Below are 19,186 nucleotides of genomic sequence, written 5' to 3'. Positions count from 1 at the left end.
GGCTGGCTCAGTAGGCATGACAGGGAGAGCCGGACTGCAGCCACTGCCCCTCGTGCTGACCAGGTGACGGGAGAGACACAGTCCCGGACAAGAAACCCTGCACGGTCCCTGCCAGTCCCACCCAGAGAAGAGCTGAGAACCAGCTTGGATGCTGGAGCAGCTGCAGCACCTACCCTGGCACGGGGGGCTGTGCGCCGGCTGAACCACAGGGAAACGTGCCAACAACCTCGAAGCCACTTCCTGCCGGAAGCCAGTCCCCAGAGCCCCGGCCTCGGCCCTGCTCCCGGCACCCAGCACAAGAGCCTGGCGGAGGAGGACCCCGCAGAGCGCGAGCCCATCCCTGGAGCGGAATCTGGGCACCGGTCCCATTCTTGGCCTCACACCTGTCCCCAGCTGCCACCAACAGACCAGAAGCCCCTCACACTGGTGCCTGGGGGCTGGCGTGCAGATGGGAGCCAGCCGGAACTGGCAGGGCCATCTGCATAGGCAGCAGGAGCCCTGAACGCCCACGGCAAACCCCCGCCAGCCCGTCCAGGACGGGGACAGACACCCCCACGCCCCGAGAAGGCTCATGCTTGTCCGCCTCTCCTTCCCCGTGCCCTCCAGTCCGCACAGAAGCCCCTGAGGCTGCCCAAAGAGCAGCAGAGCCTGGGGGACAGGGCCTGCCGGGGAAGGAGAGCAGTTTGTGGGCTGGAGGGCCAGGGAGGGTCTCCACATGGAGAGGGCCTGGCTCCGGACAGGAGAAGCCAGCTCCCTGGATGCCGAGTGAACGCAGAGAGGGGGCTGCTGGGGGCCAGGCACGGCAGGAAGGAAGAATGTAGAAGACCACAGCCATGTCTCCGCCCTGACGGCAGGCGGAACGGCGTGGCAGGTTCGCTAAATTCCTTTCACCTCTCGTGGCTGTGCTCTCGCAAGGCGGCCCCTAGGACACTCGGAACCTCACACGCAGCTCACATCTGGCGGACCTCCTGGGCTGTGCTCATCGGGGCTATAAGCCTCCTGCCCAGAACAAGCACACGGCCGGGGTCGGACGTAAGGAGCGCTCTCGAATCACCCACGAGCTGTGGAGAGCCCGACGATGCTGGACGCTACTCAGAAGCTTCCCGGACACAACCCGAGTCTCCCGCTCCAAGGGCCCCACATCTTCTGGCAGACCCGGCCCCCGAGGAAAGAGAGAAGCCAGACCACTAAACGGAAGCCCCAGAAAACCCCCAAATCCCTGGAAATGAGCAAAGACACTGCTAACTAATTCCCAGGTCAAACAAGACACGCAGGGGGCAGTCCTCAGGCTCGCAGCTCGGTCAGCAGAGCGGCCGGGCTCAGCAGAGGGAAGGGCGGGCAAGGGAAGAGCAGAAACAAAGGAGGCGCCTGGGTGGCTCAGTGGGTTAAGCCGCTGTCTTCCGCTCAGGTCATGGTAGGGTCCTGAGATGGAGCCCCGCATCGGGCTCTCTGCTCAGTGGGAGCCTGCTCCTCGCCCCCTGCCTGCCTCTCTGCCTGCTTGTGATCTGTCAAGTAAATAAATAAGTAAAATCTTAAAAAAGAAAAGAAAGAAAAGAAACAAACGAAATAACAAAACAGCAAGAACCAAGAGGGCGCAGAGCTGGTTCTCTGAAGGTGCTGGTAACTGAGCGGGCGAAGAGGAATCCGGAAAGAAAGAGGCGCCCGCCGGCATTAGTGGGGCCAACCCGCCCGCTGTGACTGTCTGCACGAAGAGAAGCGCCCGCAGGGCGACACGCCCGCAGCACTCAGCCAACCCGCGGAAGACACAAGCAGAACGCCCTCAGGAAGGAAAACAAACCCGAGCGAGCATTTCTCTGACGGGACACGCATGTGCCTCACTGGCCGACACACAGCGCACGCCCAGTGTCCTGGGTCCCGCCAGCAGCCGGCTGTGACCAGCCTTGCAGGGCACGGCCGGGGCCGAGAGGACACTGTTCCACTCCGCCCGGGGCTGGGGCAACCCCGAGGGCACGAACGGTGAGACGAACGTGCGGAAGGACAAGGTGAAAGGAGTTACTTTCTTACTAGGAATCACGGTGCAGCTCAAGGAACCCGGCGGGCACCCACCGGCTCAAGGACACACAGAGCAGAGCCGAGAGCCCCGAGACACAGCCACGTCCGCGAGCCCAAGGGAAACGGGCTCCCAACCAAGGTGCTCGGGCAAGATGCAGCCGGACCCCGACCTCACACCGCACACCGGCAGCAACGGAGACAGGCCCACATGTGAAAGGCCCTTCAGACTTTCGGAAAGTGGCAGGAGTTTTCACACAAGACAGTGGGACAAGCTGTAAGGAAAGATGGATAAGATCATTTACGTTAACATCAAGAACTTCTGTTCTTCAAAGTAACACAAGGAAGAAGGGAAAAAACAAAACACAAAGAAGATATTTGCCATTTACGTTGACTGCAGAAGACTAATGTGCGGACTACTTTACGTTTCCGTATTTTTATGTTCATGTTTATACTTTATAAATTCCCTGTGAATCAGCAAGAGAAAACCAACCCAGCAGAACTGTCCCCTCTCTCACCTACAGAAACCAACAAAACCCGAGGTATTTTTCAGAAGGAAAGGCCCAAAAGATCAAAACACAGGGAAGGCATTTGGCCTCATTAAGTCCAGTAGAGGGAAATGAAAAAATACAGTGAAGTAACTTTTTGTCCTTCAATTGTTCAAAGAGAAAAAAAGGTAGATTGTCACCAAGTGCTGGCAAGAAAACAGGTGCGCAAGTGTGAACGGACAAAAGCCACCTGGAAACCGGCCCCAGCCTCTATGACAGCAGACCGCCACCCCCCTGACCGGTGGCCCACACCCTGCTACAGACACAGGCCAACACCCTGATCCCCACAGGCTGTCGGCGGAGCCCAAGACGCTGGCCTGCCCTCCAGGAAGCACCTTCCAGAGAAGTGAGGCCCTGAGAGGCCAGGACCTACCTGCCGACCCGTGCTCGCACCCACAGCCCCCGGGGCTCCAGGGTCCCCACTGGCCGTCTGCTGCAGGCCAGCCAGACTGCTGGGACCCAGATGGGCCATCTGACCCCACACCACTGCCCTCTTCCCTGGCCAGGAGCCCAAGTGTCCCATCTGGCTCACGCACAGCAGCCCCCGACATGGGTGCCACACAGGGGCCCTGGCCTTCCCAGTCCTCCCGGGTCTCGCCAGCTCATGTCCATCCTCAGACGGCCCAACAGCAGGCTCCATCGCCAGCTGTCCCTCCTATGGGCCAGGGCCCACTCCTACTGCAAAGCTGGCGGGGTGGTTCATCAGTGTCCCCTGTCCCCAGAGACCCACCCACTTCCTTCCCACGCCCCCACACCAAAGCTATCCCTTCCCCACCTTGGTGACAGTCCCAACTCCCCCACCCCCCATCCTTCCTCTGACTGTGCCCCACCACTCTCCCTCTGGGGGTCGGAACAACGCCCAGAAATGTCCATCTTTGTCCACTCCTGCCGGCATCTGGGCCAAGGCCTCCTTCAGTCATTCACTCCAAAATGGCAGCCAAATCCTTGGGCCACCCAGAACGGAAAGTGGAGATTAGCGGCAAACCAGACGGAGTGCAGACAGAGCCTGGAGTCAGGCTGGCAGGAACACACCCATGGCACTCTTCCGGCTTCGATGCTTAGCCAGTGCTTCGCCGGCTGCTAGTGGGGGCCTTTCTCGGCAGGGGCTGGGGGAGGGGTGTGGGGGTTCTCCACTCGCTTTGCAACTTTTCAGTGAAGCCACAGTTACTACAAACAGCAAGTTTGTTAAATGCCATAAACGATGAGCACTGTCCGTGCTGGGCTCTGTGGAGTGAGCAGGCCCCCAGAGGAGGCAGTGAAGCAGGGGGCACTGGGCCCCACACAGGTGATGACCACAATTAGTGTCCATCGGGGACCTCCGCGCCAGTGTGGCAGGGGTTCCCCGGGACTTCCTTCTGCTGAAGAAGCAACCTGAAGTGTCCACAGGTGCCGATAAGGAGCAGCCCAGCCAGACACCCTGAAACACTGTGACCCCACCCAGGCCAGCAAAGACTACGTGGGGAGACCTGGCCCCTGCTGCCCCTTCCTGCCTTGCTGGGTTGGTGCTAGAGGAGGCCCTGAAGACACAGAAATGCGGGGCCCCTTCCTCTCCCAGTCAGGGGAGCCCCCAGTGGGAAGTGGCCTGGTGGGAAGTAAGTACCACCCAGCCAGGAGGAGTAGGAAAACCCTTCCTCAGGGGTCTGCGGAGGCCACGTGGGGACCTGGATCTCCACTTGACAGGGGCAAGACCCCACCTTCACTCCCCCTGCATCTGTGTGTCACACAAACACCAGCCGAAACAGAAGGTTTGAATAAGATGCAGACCCTCATAATAATACAAATTGTCCAAGTTTCAATAAAAAGTGACTCATCATACCAGGAAAAGGTATAGCTCTCACACTGAATGCAATTCCAGACAAGCAGTGCCTGGCAGCAAGAGGCAGCAGAGGTGTGGGAGTTCTCGGACAAAGATTTTAAAGGAGCATCATAAATGTGTTTATTTTATTTTATTTATTTTTAGGTAATTTTATTTTTAAGTAATCTCTACCCCCACCATGGGGCTCCAACTCACAACCCCAAGATCTGGAGTTTCACACTCTACCAACTAAGCTCGCTGGGTGCCCCCATAAATGTGTTCCAACAAGCAATTAAAAACATGCTGGAAACAATGAAAACATAGAAAGTCTCAACCAAGAAAAAGAAAATATAAGATAGGACCAAATGGAAATTTTAGAACTGAAAAGTACAACTGAGCTACACTCCGCGTATGGGCTCGACAGCAGGAGGGAGGCCCCGAGGAAGGCGTCCGTGCACCAGAAGATGTAACAACAGACCTTAACCAATCTGACTGCTGGGAGAGAAAGCAGAGTCTCTGACACCGAGAGCCCTTCAAGGGCTGCGGACTGAGAGGAGAAAGAACAAGAGACTCATGGCTGAAAATGTCCCCAACTTGCCAAAAAACACAAGCCTACAGATTCAAGAAATTGAGGGAACCCAAACAGTAAAAAGCAGAGAAATCCACCAAAAACTGCCCCACAGTCCGTCTTGTAAAAGCTACAGACAGCCGGAGAGGCCACTTCCCCGTGCGGGGGGAGTTCACATGCCGGTGGGTTTCTCCTGATGCACCACTGAGGCCAAGGAGGGGGTACAACGTGTGCAAGTGCTGAAAGGGAAGAACTATGAGCTCAGAAGCCCGTGTTCAGCAAAGAAATATCCTGCAAGAATGTGGGGAAATCCAGACATTCTCACATGAAGGAAAACCACGAGAATTTGTCACCAGCAGACCTGCCCTAAAAAGTGGCTCTAGTAAGTTCTCTAAACAGAAAGGAAACAAGACGAGACAAAGCCTTGGAACAACAGAAAGGCAGACCGAGGTGACAAAACATGGGTAAACATACCAGACTTTCCTTGAGTCTCCTAAATTATGTTTAATTATTGAGGCAAAAAACTGTCAGTGTCTGTTGCGGTTTTAAACGTCTGTGGAAGACATACGTAAGGCAGGTACCGGTGGAGAAGGGCATAGGGACACAAAGGAGGGGAAGGTTTCTACACTTCACCTGAACTGGTAAATGAGAACACCAGCGACAAGTTATGGGTGTACAACACAATGCTTAGTACAACCACTAAAAAAAGCTATAAAAAGATATACACACACTTGGGGTGCCTGTGTGGTTCAGTGGGTTAAGCCCCTGCCTTTGGCTCAGGTCATGATCTCAGGGTCCTGGGATTGAGCCCTGTGTTGGGCTCTCTGCTCAGTGGGGAGCCTGCTTCCCCCTCTCTGCCTGCCTCTCTGTCTAATTGTGATCTCTCTCTGTCAAATAAATAAATAAAATCTTTTTAAAAAAAGAAAGATACACACACTCAATAGCACAGATAAATCAAAATTCTAAAATTGTTCCAGTAATGCATAAAAAGACAGAAATGAAAAACAGAAAGAACTAACAAAACACAGAAACTGACAGAAGTCAAATTATAGGCTTAAGCCTTAATACAGCAATAATTACATTAGATGTAAATGACCTATATACATCAATTAGAAGACAAAGGTTGACAAAGTAAATTTTAAAACATGACCCAACTATATGCTGTCCACAAGAAAGGTATTTCAAATATAATGCGATAGGTAACCTGAGAGCAAAAAGGAAGGAAGTTATGTCAAGCCAACACTGATCAAAAGCGAGCAGAAGTGGGCACATTAATACCACACAAAGTGGACCTCAGAATAAAGAAAATTACAGACAGAGAGGTACATTTTATAATGATGGAGGGATCAATCCATCAAGAAGACCTAGCAATCCTAAATTAACATGCACAAAATAAGAGATCTGTGAAATACATGAAGTAAAAACTGATTAATAGGAACAGAGGAAGAAACAAATCTGCAATTACAGGTGGTGACCAATGCCCCCTCACAACAACTGATTCAACAACTAAACAGAAAATTGGCAAGTAAGCAGAAGAACCAAGAAATGTCTTTAACCAGCAAAACCTAATCAACATTTATAAAACACTCCACTTTACTCAATAATAGTGGAGGATATATTCTTTTCAAGTGCGCACACAGAACGTATACCAAGCATATCCTGGACCATAAAACAAAGACCAAGAAACTTAAAAGAATTAAAATCATACGAAGTATATTCCTCACCATCACAGACTCCAACCAGAAATCAGTGACAGAAAGACAACAAGAAAGTCTCCGGAGATTTGGAAATCAAATAAAAGTCTGTGGATCAAAGGGAAAATCTCAAGGGATGGTGGGGGGGGGTCAACAAAGGGGGGGTCAACAAACAAACAACCAGAACTAAATGAAAATATATCTCAAAATTTGTAGGACCCAGCTAACTAAATTCATACAAAAGGGGAAATTTTTCATATCAATAGTCTAAACTCCCACCTCAAGACCCTATGGGGGGAAAAGAGCGAAATAAACCCAAAGCAACAAAAAGAAACAGTAATGATATGAGCAGAAATCAATAAAACCAAAAAGAAGAAAAAACCAATAAAAGAAAAAAATCAATGAAAACAAAGAACTGGCCCTTTAAAAAGATCAATAATGTGGACAAACCTCTAGCAAAACAAACAAAGAAAAAAGATAAAAGTCACAAAGTTATATCAGGAACGAAACAGAGGTCATGACAGAGCCTGCGGCTGTCAGGAGGATAATTAGGGCACACTTCAAACAACTCTACACGTATAATTTTGACAACTTAGATGAGATGGACCAATTCCTACCAAAACTGACTCAAGAAGAAGAAGAAACTCTGGCCTAGCACTCTGTGTCGTAAGGGGCCTGAATCAGTATCAGACTGACCAATAAACAGAAGCCCAAGACCAGAGGGCTTCATTAGTGAATTCTACTAAACACATAGGGAAGAATGAACACCAATTCTCAAATTCTTCCCCAAAACTGCAGAGCAAGGAATCCTTCCTCGCTCCAATCAGCGGAACACCATGTGAGGCTAGCCTTACCCTGACACCAGAACCAGACAAAGATACTACAAGAAAAGACACCATAGGTCAATATCCATCAAAAATACAGATGCGAAAATCATCCACAAAATACCAGAAAACTGAATTCAGCCATGGCGTTTATTCTTCGGATGCAGGGGTATTCAACATCCAAGTATCAACCAACACGACTGTGATTCAAGGTGGTCAGTAGGACGGGCTGGCGCCTTAAGAGACGGAAGGGAGATGAAAACCCCACAATCATCTCAACTGATGCAAAAGAGATCGGACAAAATTCAACACCTTTTGTAATAAAAACACCCAATAAACTAGGACTAGAAAGGGACATTCTCGACAGGATAAAAATCATGTGAGAAGCCCACAGCGAACATCACACTCAACAGTGAATGACTGACAGCTTCTCCTAAGACAAAGAACAAGACAAGGATGCTCCCTTCTGCCACTTTGATCCAACACAGTACTAGAAATTCTAGTCAGAGCAATTAGGCTACATAATTATGTAAAAGATATATAAAATCTTAGTTTAAGGGGAGCCTGGGGGGCTCAGTCATTAAGCATCTGCCTTCAGCTCAGGTCATGATCCCAGGGTCCTGGGATCGAGCCCCGCACTGGGCTCCCTGCTCAGCGGGGAGTCTGCTTCTCTCCCTCTGCAGCTCCCCCTGCTTGTGCTCCCTCTCTCACTATGTCTCTGTCAAATAAATAAATAAAATATTTAAAAAAAAGAAAAATAATAATTATTTAAATGATATATAAAATCCAAGTTTAAAAGGAAGAAAATTATCTGTTAGTAGATAACATGATCTTATATATTAAAAAACCCTAAAGAACCCACAAAAAGAATTGCTAGAGCTAATATATGCAGTCAGCAAAATTCCAGAATATAAAATCAACAGACACACACACAAAATCAACATATTATTACGCACTTTGGAAGAACAATAAAAAAAGGAAATTAAAAAAAATCCCATTTACAATAACATTAAAAAACTATAAGATACTCAGGAATAAATTTAGCCAAGGAGGCAAAAGACTTACACACTAAAAACTACAAAACACGGCTTAAAGAAATTAATGAAGGTCTAAAGGAATGTAAAGACATCCCATGTTCATGGACTGGAAGACTTCCTACTACCAAGACCCCCATACCACCTGAAGGACCTACAGACTCAGTGCAATCCCTACCAAAATTTCAAAGGTTCCCCCCTTTTGTTAAAAAGAATCCTAAAATGCATATGGAGTCTCCAATGACCTTGAATAGTCACAATAATCTTTGCAAAGAAAAATAAAATTGAGGGATTTATTGTTCCTGATTTCAAAACTTATTAAGGAGCTATTGTAATCAAAATACTTAAGGACAGACGTAGAGACCAGTGGAACAGGACGCAGCACCCAGAAACGAACACCCCATCTGTGCTGGACGGACTTTCCACAAAGGGGCCGTGGCCGTTCAGTGGGAGAAGGACAGCCTGCTTAGCTCGCAGTGCTGGGCAAACTGCCCACATGCGGGAGACAGGCGCTGGGCCCTCATCTTATATCACATACAAAAACTGACTCAAAATGGGCCAAAGACCTAAACTTAGGAACTGAAACTATTAAAGTCTTATATAAGAAAACACAGGGAAAAGCTTTGCTAACATTGGGTTGGACAAGTATTTCTTGGATATAACAGCCAAAGTACATGCAAGAAAAAAATAAACAAAAAACAGAAAAATTGTACTTAATCCATGAAAAGCTCTCATGCATCAAAGTACACTGTCGAGAGAGTGAAAAGACAAACTGGGAGGAAGGAGTCCTACATCCTCTTCCAACAAGGGCTTCATTTCTAGAACATATAAGGAAGGGGCACCTGGAGGGCTCAGTCAGTGAAGCCCCTGCCTTTGGTTCAGGTCAAGATCTCAGGGTCCTGGGATTGAACCCTGTGTCGGGCTCCCTGCTAGGCGCGGAGCCTGCTTCTCCCTCTGCCTGCCACCCCCCTGCTTGTGTGCGCGTGCTCTCTCTCTCAAATAAATAAAACCTTTAAAAAAGAAAAGGAAATGGCAAATTTTGCATTATACTGATTTTACCACAATTAAGAAATTTAACAATATAATATAACAGGCGAATGGTATGCTATGTGAATTTTATCTTAACAAAACTGTTTTTTTGTTTTCTTTCAAAGATTTTATTTAAAAAAAAAAATTCTTTGAGAGAGAGAGAGAGCGCGAAGGGGGAGGGGTAGAGGGAGAAACTCAAGCCGACGCCCCACTGAGCGCAGAGCTTGACATGGGGGCTCGATCTCGCAACCCTGAGATCCTGGCCTGAGCCAAAACCAAGAATCTAGCGCTCAAGCGACCCCGCGCACGCACAGGCGCCCCCTCGGTAAAACCGGTACAACAGAGATAAAGCTCTCGGGCACACACCGTGTTCCACACCAACACCGTCGGCTGTCAGGGGACGCAAAGGGAAGCTACAGCCAGACTGCCTTGCGCCACCAGGGGCTGAGGTCAGCAGGACAGACCTAGGCGCTGGTCAGCACGTGACACCAGGACAGCCTCACTCGCCCCCAGGGACACAGCTCGGTGGCGCGGCCTCATGAGAAAGCAGGCAGGGAGGCCTGCAGCCCCCTTCCCTGGCACCCGGCAACCCCACTCCCAGGCACCCACCCGAGGCAGATGAGCGCCTGTGCTCATGAGGACTCACACAGAAACGTCCACGCAGCCCCACCCCGGGGACAACCCGGACATCCACCCACCAACGGATGGACACAACGTGGCCTCCGCACACGACGGAGCACCACTCGCCATGCACAGGGGCATAGGCCTAACCTTGACCGCAACATGGTGACCCCCAAAACCAGGCTAGAGGAGAGGAGGTGGGCAGCAGAGGCTGTGTGTCGCGGGACTTCTGCTGTGAGACGTCCGGAGGAGACTAGTGTACGGGGACGACACGTGAGCCGGCACTGCTGGCGGGTTAGGCACAGGTGGGACCGGCCACAAAGGGACTGGAGGCGTGTCTGGGGTGACAGACGTGTTCTAGAGCCGGATGCCAGGGGTCGCTGCACAACTGCCCCCCGGGGCGGTGAACCAGACACACAGGAGCGGCGCCCCCATAAAGCCGGGCTCCCTAACACGGGCCCCCGAAGCAGGAGGGAAGGCACAGTCTCATGCACAGTCTGGGGGAGGGCGTCCGCTCCATGGAGGACGCCCACGTGGGGTCCGACTTCACCCCACAGCCAACTCAACAACAGCTAACACCTGCCCCAGCCTGCTGCAAAGGCGACAAAGGACGCCTTCCTCACCACCATCCCCACTGCGGCACAGACTCCCATCAGCCTAATTTTACGGAACAAGAAGCAGAGGCCTGGAGAGGTCAGGTAGCGAGTATGGGGTGGGACAGGGTTGGGCTCAGGTCTGAGCCCCTGCCCCAAGTCCTCTTCTCGGGCCCGCTGCACTGAGGAGGACCGGGCCGGTCCGGGAACAGGACTGCAGGGTGAACATGGATGGACTCTGCCCCCCAAACACTGGAAGGATTTCAGCCGCAGGAAAGGCACCACTGGCAAGGCCAACAGGTGATGGAAACTTGGCCTGTGACCTTGAAGCCAAAGGGTGATGCCTGGAGGACATGAGACCTTGTGTGAAGCAGGACGAGGTAAGGGACAGGAAGGGCCGTGGAGCAGTGGACTGCCAGGAGCCTCACCAGCGAGCGGAGCAGCCAGCACAGGCCCTGTGCCACCATGCTGGGGCCGGGGAGTGGGGAGGCCAGCAGCGGCCATGCAGGGAGAGCGCTGGGCTGCAGCAGGGCTGGTGGCCGGGCGCCTGGCTTCGATCCGGAGGCAGCCGTGGACCCCGCACGCACACAGGCATCTCCCAGCCCTGCACGCTGGCGGCCGGCAGCATCAGGGGGGGCTGGAGCGCACCGATTGCCCGCAGCCAACACGGAGGGCCACAGGGACGTGCGGCAGGAGCCCGGGGCCACAGCCACGCACACGCCTCAACCGGGAGAAACGGGTGCCGTGAAAGAGAAGGGGGCAGGAGAGAATTGTGGGGGGCTGTGAAAACTAGCCTGGGGTGAGCATGGGGGCCTCCAGAGTCCCCCAGGGCCACCCTCAAACACACACTAGCCAGAGAGGAGACAGTCAGAGCGCAGGCACCCCGGCGGACATCCCGTCGAGGGAGCACGGGGAGCACGGCCCTTGCCGGGACGGTGGTGTCCGAGCGTCAGTCCCCCAAGGTGGCGGACATCCCACGGAAGGACGGCGTCCTTGCCCACGGGTCCTGAGCGGCTGAGGGATGGAGCGGATGCTCCTGAGGGATGGAGAGGAGACTGGCCGGGGGCCGGGGGCAGGGGGGCTGGAGCAGGGGTCCTGCAGCAGTCACGTGGCCCCCACAGAGGGAGAGGAGCGGAGATTTCATCCGGGCCTGAATCACGCACAGGAAAAGGGAGCGCGTCTCTTTAACAAGCCGTGGCTTTACGAAGCAAGGCTAACGATTTCACTTGATTCAGTGGAATATTATAAACTCTCTGGGGCCCGTTTGAGGACTTGTACATCAGGCACAAGGTGACGACTCAGCACTTTTTATATTATTTAGAGAATAAAATTAACCCTCGCCGGCCCAGGCTGCTGAGTCCCCTCCCGCCGGATCCGGCCTGCTCAGCGCTTTCCCATATATAATTACACGCCGCCATCCATCATGCCGCGGCCACGCAGCGCCAACATGCCGAAAGGGACGCAGTAAGCACTTCCACTAACAGAAGCAGAACTTAAATGCCACTTTGATATTTCCATTTACATTGGGATATCTTACAATGATCACGCACAGCCTCCGTGGGGGGGTCCCGCCACCCCCACCCCCACCCTGGCCAGGGCTCTGGGCATCCTTCAAGGTGACCCGCTGGCTCCAGGTCGGGTCCCCAGGTCTGCAGAGCCTGGCTGGGCCCAGCCCCTGGCCTTGTGGCAGGAGGGAGAGGGTGCTGGGAAGGAAGGGGCACGGGCCCCATGGTGTGAAATGGAAGGGGGTTGTCAGGGCCTCAGGCTGTCCCGGCCCCCTGGGGTTCCCCAGGAAGCCCCAGCTCTGGTCTCCCCAGTCCAGACTGCAGGCCCCAGCGCTGATGAGCAGGCTCCCGTCCAGGGGTTCCCAGCCCAGGGCCCCGCCACCCCCGCAAGTCCACATGGGGATGAGGAGAGGCAGCAGAGTCCCCTCTGGAGAGCAGGACAGTAATTCAGAAGGGAAGGCGCCGATGTGCCCAGCTGCTGGGAATTCCCCGGCACGGTGGCATTCCCGCGGACAGGAGAAGGCGGCCGGCGGCAACGACGAGCCCACTTGCGGGTGGCCCTCGCGACCCAGTTCCCTAGTTCCCTTTGCAGCAGCCCACTTCCACCCTCGTCACCCCGGGGTGCTGCGGGCTCCAAGGAAGGCACCGAGGAGCACAGCTAGCCACCGCGGGGGCCGCCCGCCACCCACCAGCGCCCCTCACCTTCGCGCCCAGCGGGCAGTAGCCTTTGAGAAAGTCCGTGCAGACCTCCGCCTTCCGGGACACGTAGACGTGGCTGTAGGGACAGTTGCTGTTGCTGCAAATCCCCTTCAGGAAGTAGGAGCACACGGGCATCTGTGGGGGCGAGGGGACGGTGCTGAGGCCAGCAGACCCCACGGCTCCCAGCGGCGCACGGGCCCCGCCTCCTCCAACCCTCCATCAGGAGCCTGCACCTCGCTTTACAGCTAGAACACCTGAACGGGAAGGACCGGCCTGGGGCTCCAAGGCCCGGTGTGAGCCACACACAGACCCTTCCCCAGGGGAGAAATGGACACACAGTGCTGGCCAGCAAGGGGGGCCAACAGGAGCCAAGAGCACCTGGCACCAAGCCAGGTGAGGGCTGCCCACCCCAAAGGCAGACCCCCAGCTTCCCCAGAAGGCAAAGCCGTACGGGCAGGGCACACGTGCCCTCAAGCAGCCCAGCCAGACATCCCTGCAGGAAGGCTAAGGTGCAGGTACTCCATCTCCACGTGGTGGGGCCGTGGTGGGACGGGCCAGGAGGAGCAGGGGCTGGAGGGTAAGGGGGACACAGAGCATAGGGACTCTAGGCAGGGCAACAGCCTACAAGGGACTGGAAATTCAGCTGATCTGCCAGCTGCCTAGACACCTGGCAGCGTCCATGGGCTAGTGACCTGATTCCACCCAGGAAAGCCTAAAGCTGTGGTTAGGCAGGGAGATGCCGTGGAACAGCCTGGGGCTGCACGGACCGCAGGCAGGCACTGTGGAGGCGTGGCAGGGGGCCTGTCTCCAGCACCCAGGCCACCAGCAGGTGGGCCCAGGGAAGACTGGGGCGGGGGTGGGGAGGCGGACATGGAGCAGGCAGCCTGGGCAGGGCTAGGCAGCATGGGAGTCCCTGGCCCCTAGACCAGGAGAGAAAGCTGAGGCCTGAGGGCCAGCAAGGAGGGGTCTCTGATCTTGCTCACCCTGACCTATGTGGTTGCCACTGTGCCAGCCGACTCCTCTCTGGGGCCCCTCCCTGACCATCGGTCAGTCCCCTGGGGGCCTCCCACCTTCCCCAGGCCTGTTACCCCTATAGGGGCCTCTCTGGGAACTCGCCTCTTCTCCTCCTCTCGCCTGTCAGACCTGCCCTTCATGCACCCCACAGCAGCTCCTGGTCCCCGGGGCGGGGGCGGGGGGGTTCTCCGCTATCAGACCTGCCAGGAGCCCCACCAGGGCAGAGGGGAACCCAGGGCGGTGATGAGGGGAAAGCGAAAAACAAAGGGCGAGTTAATGTGCAGGAGTTTATTTTTAATTGTCTTTTAACTGCAGTGCACAGGGGAGAAGGGCCGGCCCGTCTGGGGCTGGCACTGGTGAGCTTGCAGACAATTCCCTTAATGTGGCTTTTGATATAGAGCCCAAATTAGCTCTAATAAAAAGGGATAATAAAGCCAACTCTTACACCAAACGGAACTCCTCCTAGCTGTCAGCATGGCCGTTATCGAGAGGAAACTGCATTCTCATTTCAATTAACCTTGTTTGCACCCACCACGTCCACACAAATAACAATAACATTAATTCAGGGCGCGAGAGCGGCACCCACATTAGACAGCTCAGAATGTGCACCAGCTTCGGAGCCGGAGCTAATGAACCCGAAACTCGACGTGAATTTCCAAATTGCTCACAACAGAGTTTCAAAGCTCTATTAGGGAGAAAAATGCTGATTCTTTTCAAGTTCCTCAAGGGGAAAAGCTGTTGTAGCAGCAGCCTCGGCCCATCCCGCCTCCCGTAACCTTGCCGCGGCCCCAGAGCGGCACCACCCTGGCTCTGCCCCCCGCGGTGGGCGCCATGTGCAGGGTCCCCCTTGCTCACAGAGGCTGAGGGGGGCGGCGCCCTGTCCCCTGCCGGGGAGGACGGGGGCGGGGCTGCGGGAGGCCGTGGGGCGCTCACCTTCTCCTTGGACACGTGGTGGGAGAAGGGGCACGAGCCGTCCGTCTTCTTGCACGTGCCCCGGAGAAACCTGCGCAGACGGAAGAGGGTCAGCGGCGCTGCGGCAGGCGGGGCGAAGCGCCCCCGCGGCCCCCCCACCGCCTCCCCCCTGGCCCGGGGTGTGGGGGCGGAGGGCACCTGGTGCACACGGCCACCTTGTCGGGGTCGTGGATGTAGGGGCAGCGCTGGCCGTGGTGGCACCTGCCGAAGCGGTTGTAGTACATGCAGTATTCCGGGCGCTGCTTCCGCCGCCGCTGCCTCGCCTGCCGCACGATGGCCAGGCTGCGCTGCACGGCACGGCTGCGGGCAGGGACGGAGCTTCGTCAGCCTCGGGGGACCCCCACCCCCACCCCACCAACCCGGGAGCCCGGGCCCAACCCTGGGGGACGTACCTGGCCAGGGAGCGGCTGCAGCTGCCGGCAGGGTCCCCGCGGCCTGTGGGCGAAGGGGCCACGTCACGCCAGGTTCTCCCGCTACCCCCAGCCGCTCCGCACAGCCATCGGGGTGCCCGCGGTCGGCGCAGGCACCGCTGTCCTCCCCCCGCCCCCCGAGGGAGACCGTGTGCCCTCCCTTAAGAGGGGGGTCGCCCACCCTGCCCAGACCCTTCCAGACTCGACCTGGTGCGGGCCGCCCAGTCCAGGGACCAGATCTGGCAGCCACCCAGGGGCCTCGCCTCAACCCAGGTGGTCCCAGGACTGGCAGGTGCGGGTGGGGGGGGGGTCCCGGCCACCTCCCTCTGCTGGGAGCAGGGCCCAGGGAACTCCCCCTGGCTTCCTAGTGGCCGGGGAAGGACTCTTCTGTATTGACAGGGTCATAGGACAGAAACAGCACAACAGGGACGCAGCTGTGAAGCCCAAGGTCCTCGATCCCAGGCTCTCCAGGGAGCCCCGGGCCACCCTCAGCCTCCAAAGGCCCCAGGGAAGCACGTCTGGCCCTGAGGCCCTCATTGGCCATGGCAGGGGCCCATTCCTCAAAACCCTAAGCACAAAGACCAACCAAGTCCTCTCTGAGGTCACCGACTGTGGCCCAAAGGGAAGCTGTTCAGGAAATGACCAGAGGTAACAAGAAGGAAGCAGGTGACAAGATGCCCACAGCCAGGGTGGCTGGGCCGAGGGGAGGGGGCTAGGGCAGCAGGGGACAAGGAGCAGGTAAGCAATGCCTGTCCTGCCTGAGAAGCAGGAGGGAGTCCAGACTATCATACACCCTCCTGCCTTCGTTTCAGGCTCGAGGTCACCGCCCTCCAGGGCCAAGGAGGGCAGGTTGGGGCCAGAGGCTGCTCAGAGGGCCACAGAGGCCGGCGGTTCGTGTCTCTCTCTCTCTCTCTCTCACACACACACACACACACACACACACACGCACGCGCGAATGTTTTCAGACCAGATTCAGTTTCCCACAGGCAGCTGCTGAAATGGATCTGCTGGTAAGAGGCAGAAGTGACATCACTCAGAAATTCTAGGGACCTGAGGCAATGACAAAGCATCCCAGGCTTAAAAAGGGATGTCCCCAAGCTGCCTGGCCCTGAGCCGCCCCCATCCAAGCTGCATGGGAGGCCCAGGCAGGTGGCCCTCCTGCCACTTGGAGGCCCCTCCCTCGACCTCCCCAGGACGACCTTTGCCAGGACCCAGGCAGCTCAGTGCCCTCTCCTGAGTTCCAGACTTGGTCACACAAGCATCCTGACACTTTCTGAGGCTCATCCATGTCCAAGCTCCCCTATGCCCCCAGGCTGGACCTTCAGGCACTCCTCTCCGTATCTACTAGCCTGCCGTCAAGCCCTCTCCGGGCCGCCACCCTCTGGCTAGTGTCTGCCCCTCTGAGCCTCCATGTCCTCAAGCTGAGGGGGGGGTCTCCAGGACTGAGCAGCGAGACCTCCAGTGGGAAGGAGGTGCTCTGGCCAGTGGCCCTGGCCCAGGCTCAGGCCAGGGGTTTTTTTGGTGCAGGGGGTAGGGGGTGGGCGGGAAGGAGCTGGGCTGCCCCAGGCCGCAGTGACGTTCCCAAGCGGGGGATACTGACTGGGGGCTCACACCGGAGGTCGGCCCAGCGGGCACGTGGTGCTGCACATCTGACAGCCCGGGGTTGACAGAGTGTCATCGGATCGTGGCGGAGAGCACGGCTACCCAGGCTGTCATCCAGCCCCTGTGGCGCCATCTGCTCCGCCAGGGACCGCTGTCAACCTGTGTCTGCTTGTCAGACTTGTGCCCCCAGGCCCGGGGCAGGGCGGGGCGGGGCGGGGCGGGTTTACTCCCCTTGACTCCACAGTTCGCTCTTAAAAAATGCTGGTGTAGGGCTCACAGTGGGAGGCAGCCATCGGCCCGCAGTGGTACAGTGTTAAAAAATGCACATAAAGTAGCTGGCTGGGAAGGAGGCCGTGGGTGCTGAGGGGTGCTACAGGGCTCAGCGGAAAACCCTCGGCAGGCAGCTCGTGCTGCCCCGGGATCTTCCCAAAATAGACACCATGTGCTCTGCCGGGTGCCCCACCCGGCCAGTCCTCACCAGGGAGCGCCTCACCCTTCCCAGGCTGGGGAGCCCCATGCAGGGGCTCTGGGGTCAGAGGGAGTGGCCAGGCAGGGCTGCAGCCCCACACACCCCTGCGGGACTCACCCTTTCCAGGAAATCATGGCCCTGGGCAGGGGGAGTCCCAGGAAGAGGCACTGGTAAGGGAGGGAGGCAGCAGGGTGGGGCCGTGGCCGCCTGGCTGGGGGGGTCTCTCTTTAACCCTCTCATGCCCTCCTGGGTGGCTTCTCAGCACACAGGGCGGGGTCTGCAGGTCACACGGGAGGAGATGAGGCACAGGGGCCCGTGACCTGCCCAGGGGAGTGTGGCGGCCAGTGAGAAGCAGGGAGTACAGACCCGCCTCGCTCCGGGACCCAGGAGCCAACCATGCAGCCTGGACCGGGGAGGGGCTCTGGCGATGGACGCAGGACTTCTGCTCTGCTGCAGGCACCCCGATGACACCCCACCAGGAGCATGAGCCAAGCCCACACCTGGGTGCCCCTGGGGAGAGGTCACAGGGTCAGGCCCTTTGGCTGGGCAGACCATGGACCCTGGGGAGGAGGGTGTGGATGAGGCTCTGCGCTTCCCTCCCTGCCACCCCCCTCCCCATGGCCCGGGGGCCCCACACAAGGGCTGACACCACCCCACAGAAGCCCCGCAGCCGGGAGCAGCCTGGAGGAAAAGCCAGGAGGAGAGGGGAGCGGGCTGTACCCTCCCGCCAGAAGTCCAAGTTCTGCTGACACCAAAGGAGAAAATTTATTCCTTTAATTATTATTGGCCTAAGGAGGCCGCTGGTCAGTGGCGCTCCCGCAGCTGGGAACACCCCACCTCCCTCACAGCAAGGAGGCAGCCCCCGCACAGGGGTCTGGGCGGCTGGAGCGCAGGCCGCAGGTGGTCTCTTGGGCTCGGGCTCGGGCTCATACCTACCTACTTGCTCGCACTCCCCCAGGTTGGCCCCCGCACGGTCTCCTAGCAGCCGACAAGGAGTGGGGCCTCCTGGGAACCTGCCTGGCCCTGGAGGCCTGTCATCCCTGCACTGCTCCCTCGTGGCCCTGAGGCCAGGAGGCTGGGGAAGGCGAGGCTGGAGGCCAGGCGAGGCCACACTTCACTGGAGGGGGACGGCGCGACTGCACGGAGGTCAGCCCGGCAGGGAGTGGGCTAGGCGAGGCGTCCTCCCTCCCCGGGGAGACACGGGACAGCTGCTGGCTCAGGTGCCGTGAGGCCAGTGCCGCAGAGGGAGGGAGCGACCCACAGCCCTGACGCTGGCCCCTTTCACAGCCACTCTACCACCTCGCCTGTACCCGCCCCTCGAGCAGCGTCCAAGCGGTTCAAACCTGACCCTTCCTGTCTCCGGGCACCTCTCCTCCCACCATGGACCTCAGGCGCCAGCCCCAACCCCAAAGGCCCATCGGGGTCCATGTGGAGGGGCCCCCACGCAGCCCAGGGCACATGGGCAGCAGGGTGCCGGTGAGGGCCAGTGGAGCCCCAAGCCGTAACCCACTTCTGGGTCCCTGCACGTAGACAGTGTGGATGCCGGGACAGCCAGTGACGTCTGGACAGGCCAGGGAGGAGCCCCTCAGACCTGATGTGAGTAAGCAGCACAGGGCATCACTGGGGCTGACCTGGAGGGCAGGGAGCTCAAAGGGGTGTGGCCCTGTGACGTGCTTGGCTCAGGCAATGGCAGCAGAATGCCTGCCCCCACCCCATAAGCTCCATCCAGCTTCCAAAGGAGGATAGCAGGGAACAAAGTCTGAGTCCTGCCTGCTGGGGTTGGCTGTGGGGTCAGGGGT

General features: G+C 56.9%; 1 protein-coding gene and 1 pseudogene across 1 annotated transcript in view; both read right to left on the bottom strand.

Moving 5' to 3' along the window:
* The window catches only part of ZC3H3 (zinc finger CCCH-type containing 3), an 82,117-nt gene that overhangs the window by 3,979 nt on the left and 58,952 nt on the right, over nucleotides 1-19,186 (bottom strand). The window contains exons 6-9 of the mRNA XM_047726294.1: nucleotides 15,299-15,341; nucleotides 15,045-15,206; nucleotides 14,868-14,937; nucleotides 12,924-13,055 (exon numbers count right to left, since the gene is read on the bottom strand). Of these exons, the coding sequence (XP_047582250.1) occupies nucleotides 12,924-13,055; nucleotides 14,868-14,937; nucleotides 15,045-15,206; nucleotides 15,299-15,341 (407 nt within the window). The remainder of the gene's footprint in view (nucleotides 1-12,923; nucleotides 13,056-14,867; nucleotides 14,938-15,044; nucleotides 15,207-15,298; nucleotides 15,342-19,186) is intronic.
* Nucleotides 9,760-12,893, bottom strand: LOC125097986 (uncharacterized; annotated as a pseudogene).

Source organism: Lutra lutra, chromosome 4, assembly GCF_902655055.1.
Source record: "Lutra lutra chromosome 4, mLutLut1.2, whole genome shotgun sequence".
Taxonomy (NCBI): Eukaryota; Metazoa; Chordata; class Mammalia; order Carnivora; family Mustelidae; genus Lutra; species Lutra lutra.
This window is presented reverse-complemented; position numbering and strand designations above follow the sequence as displayed.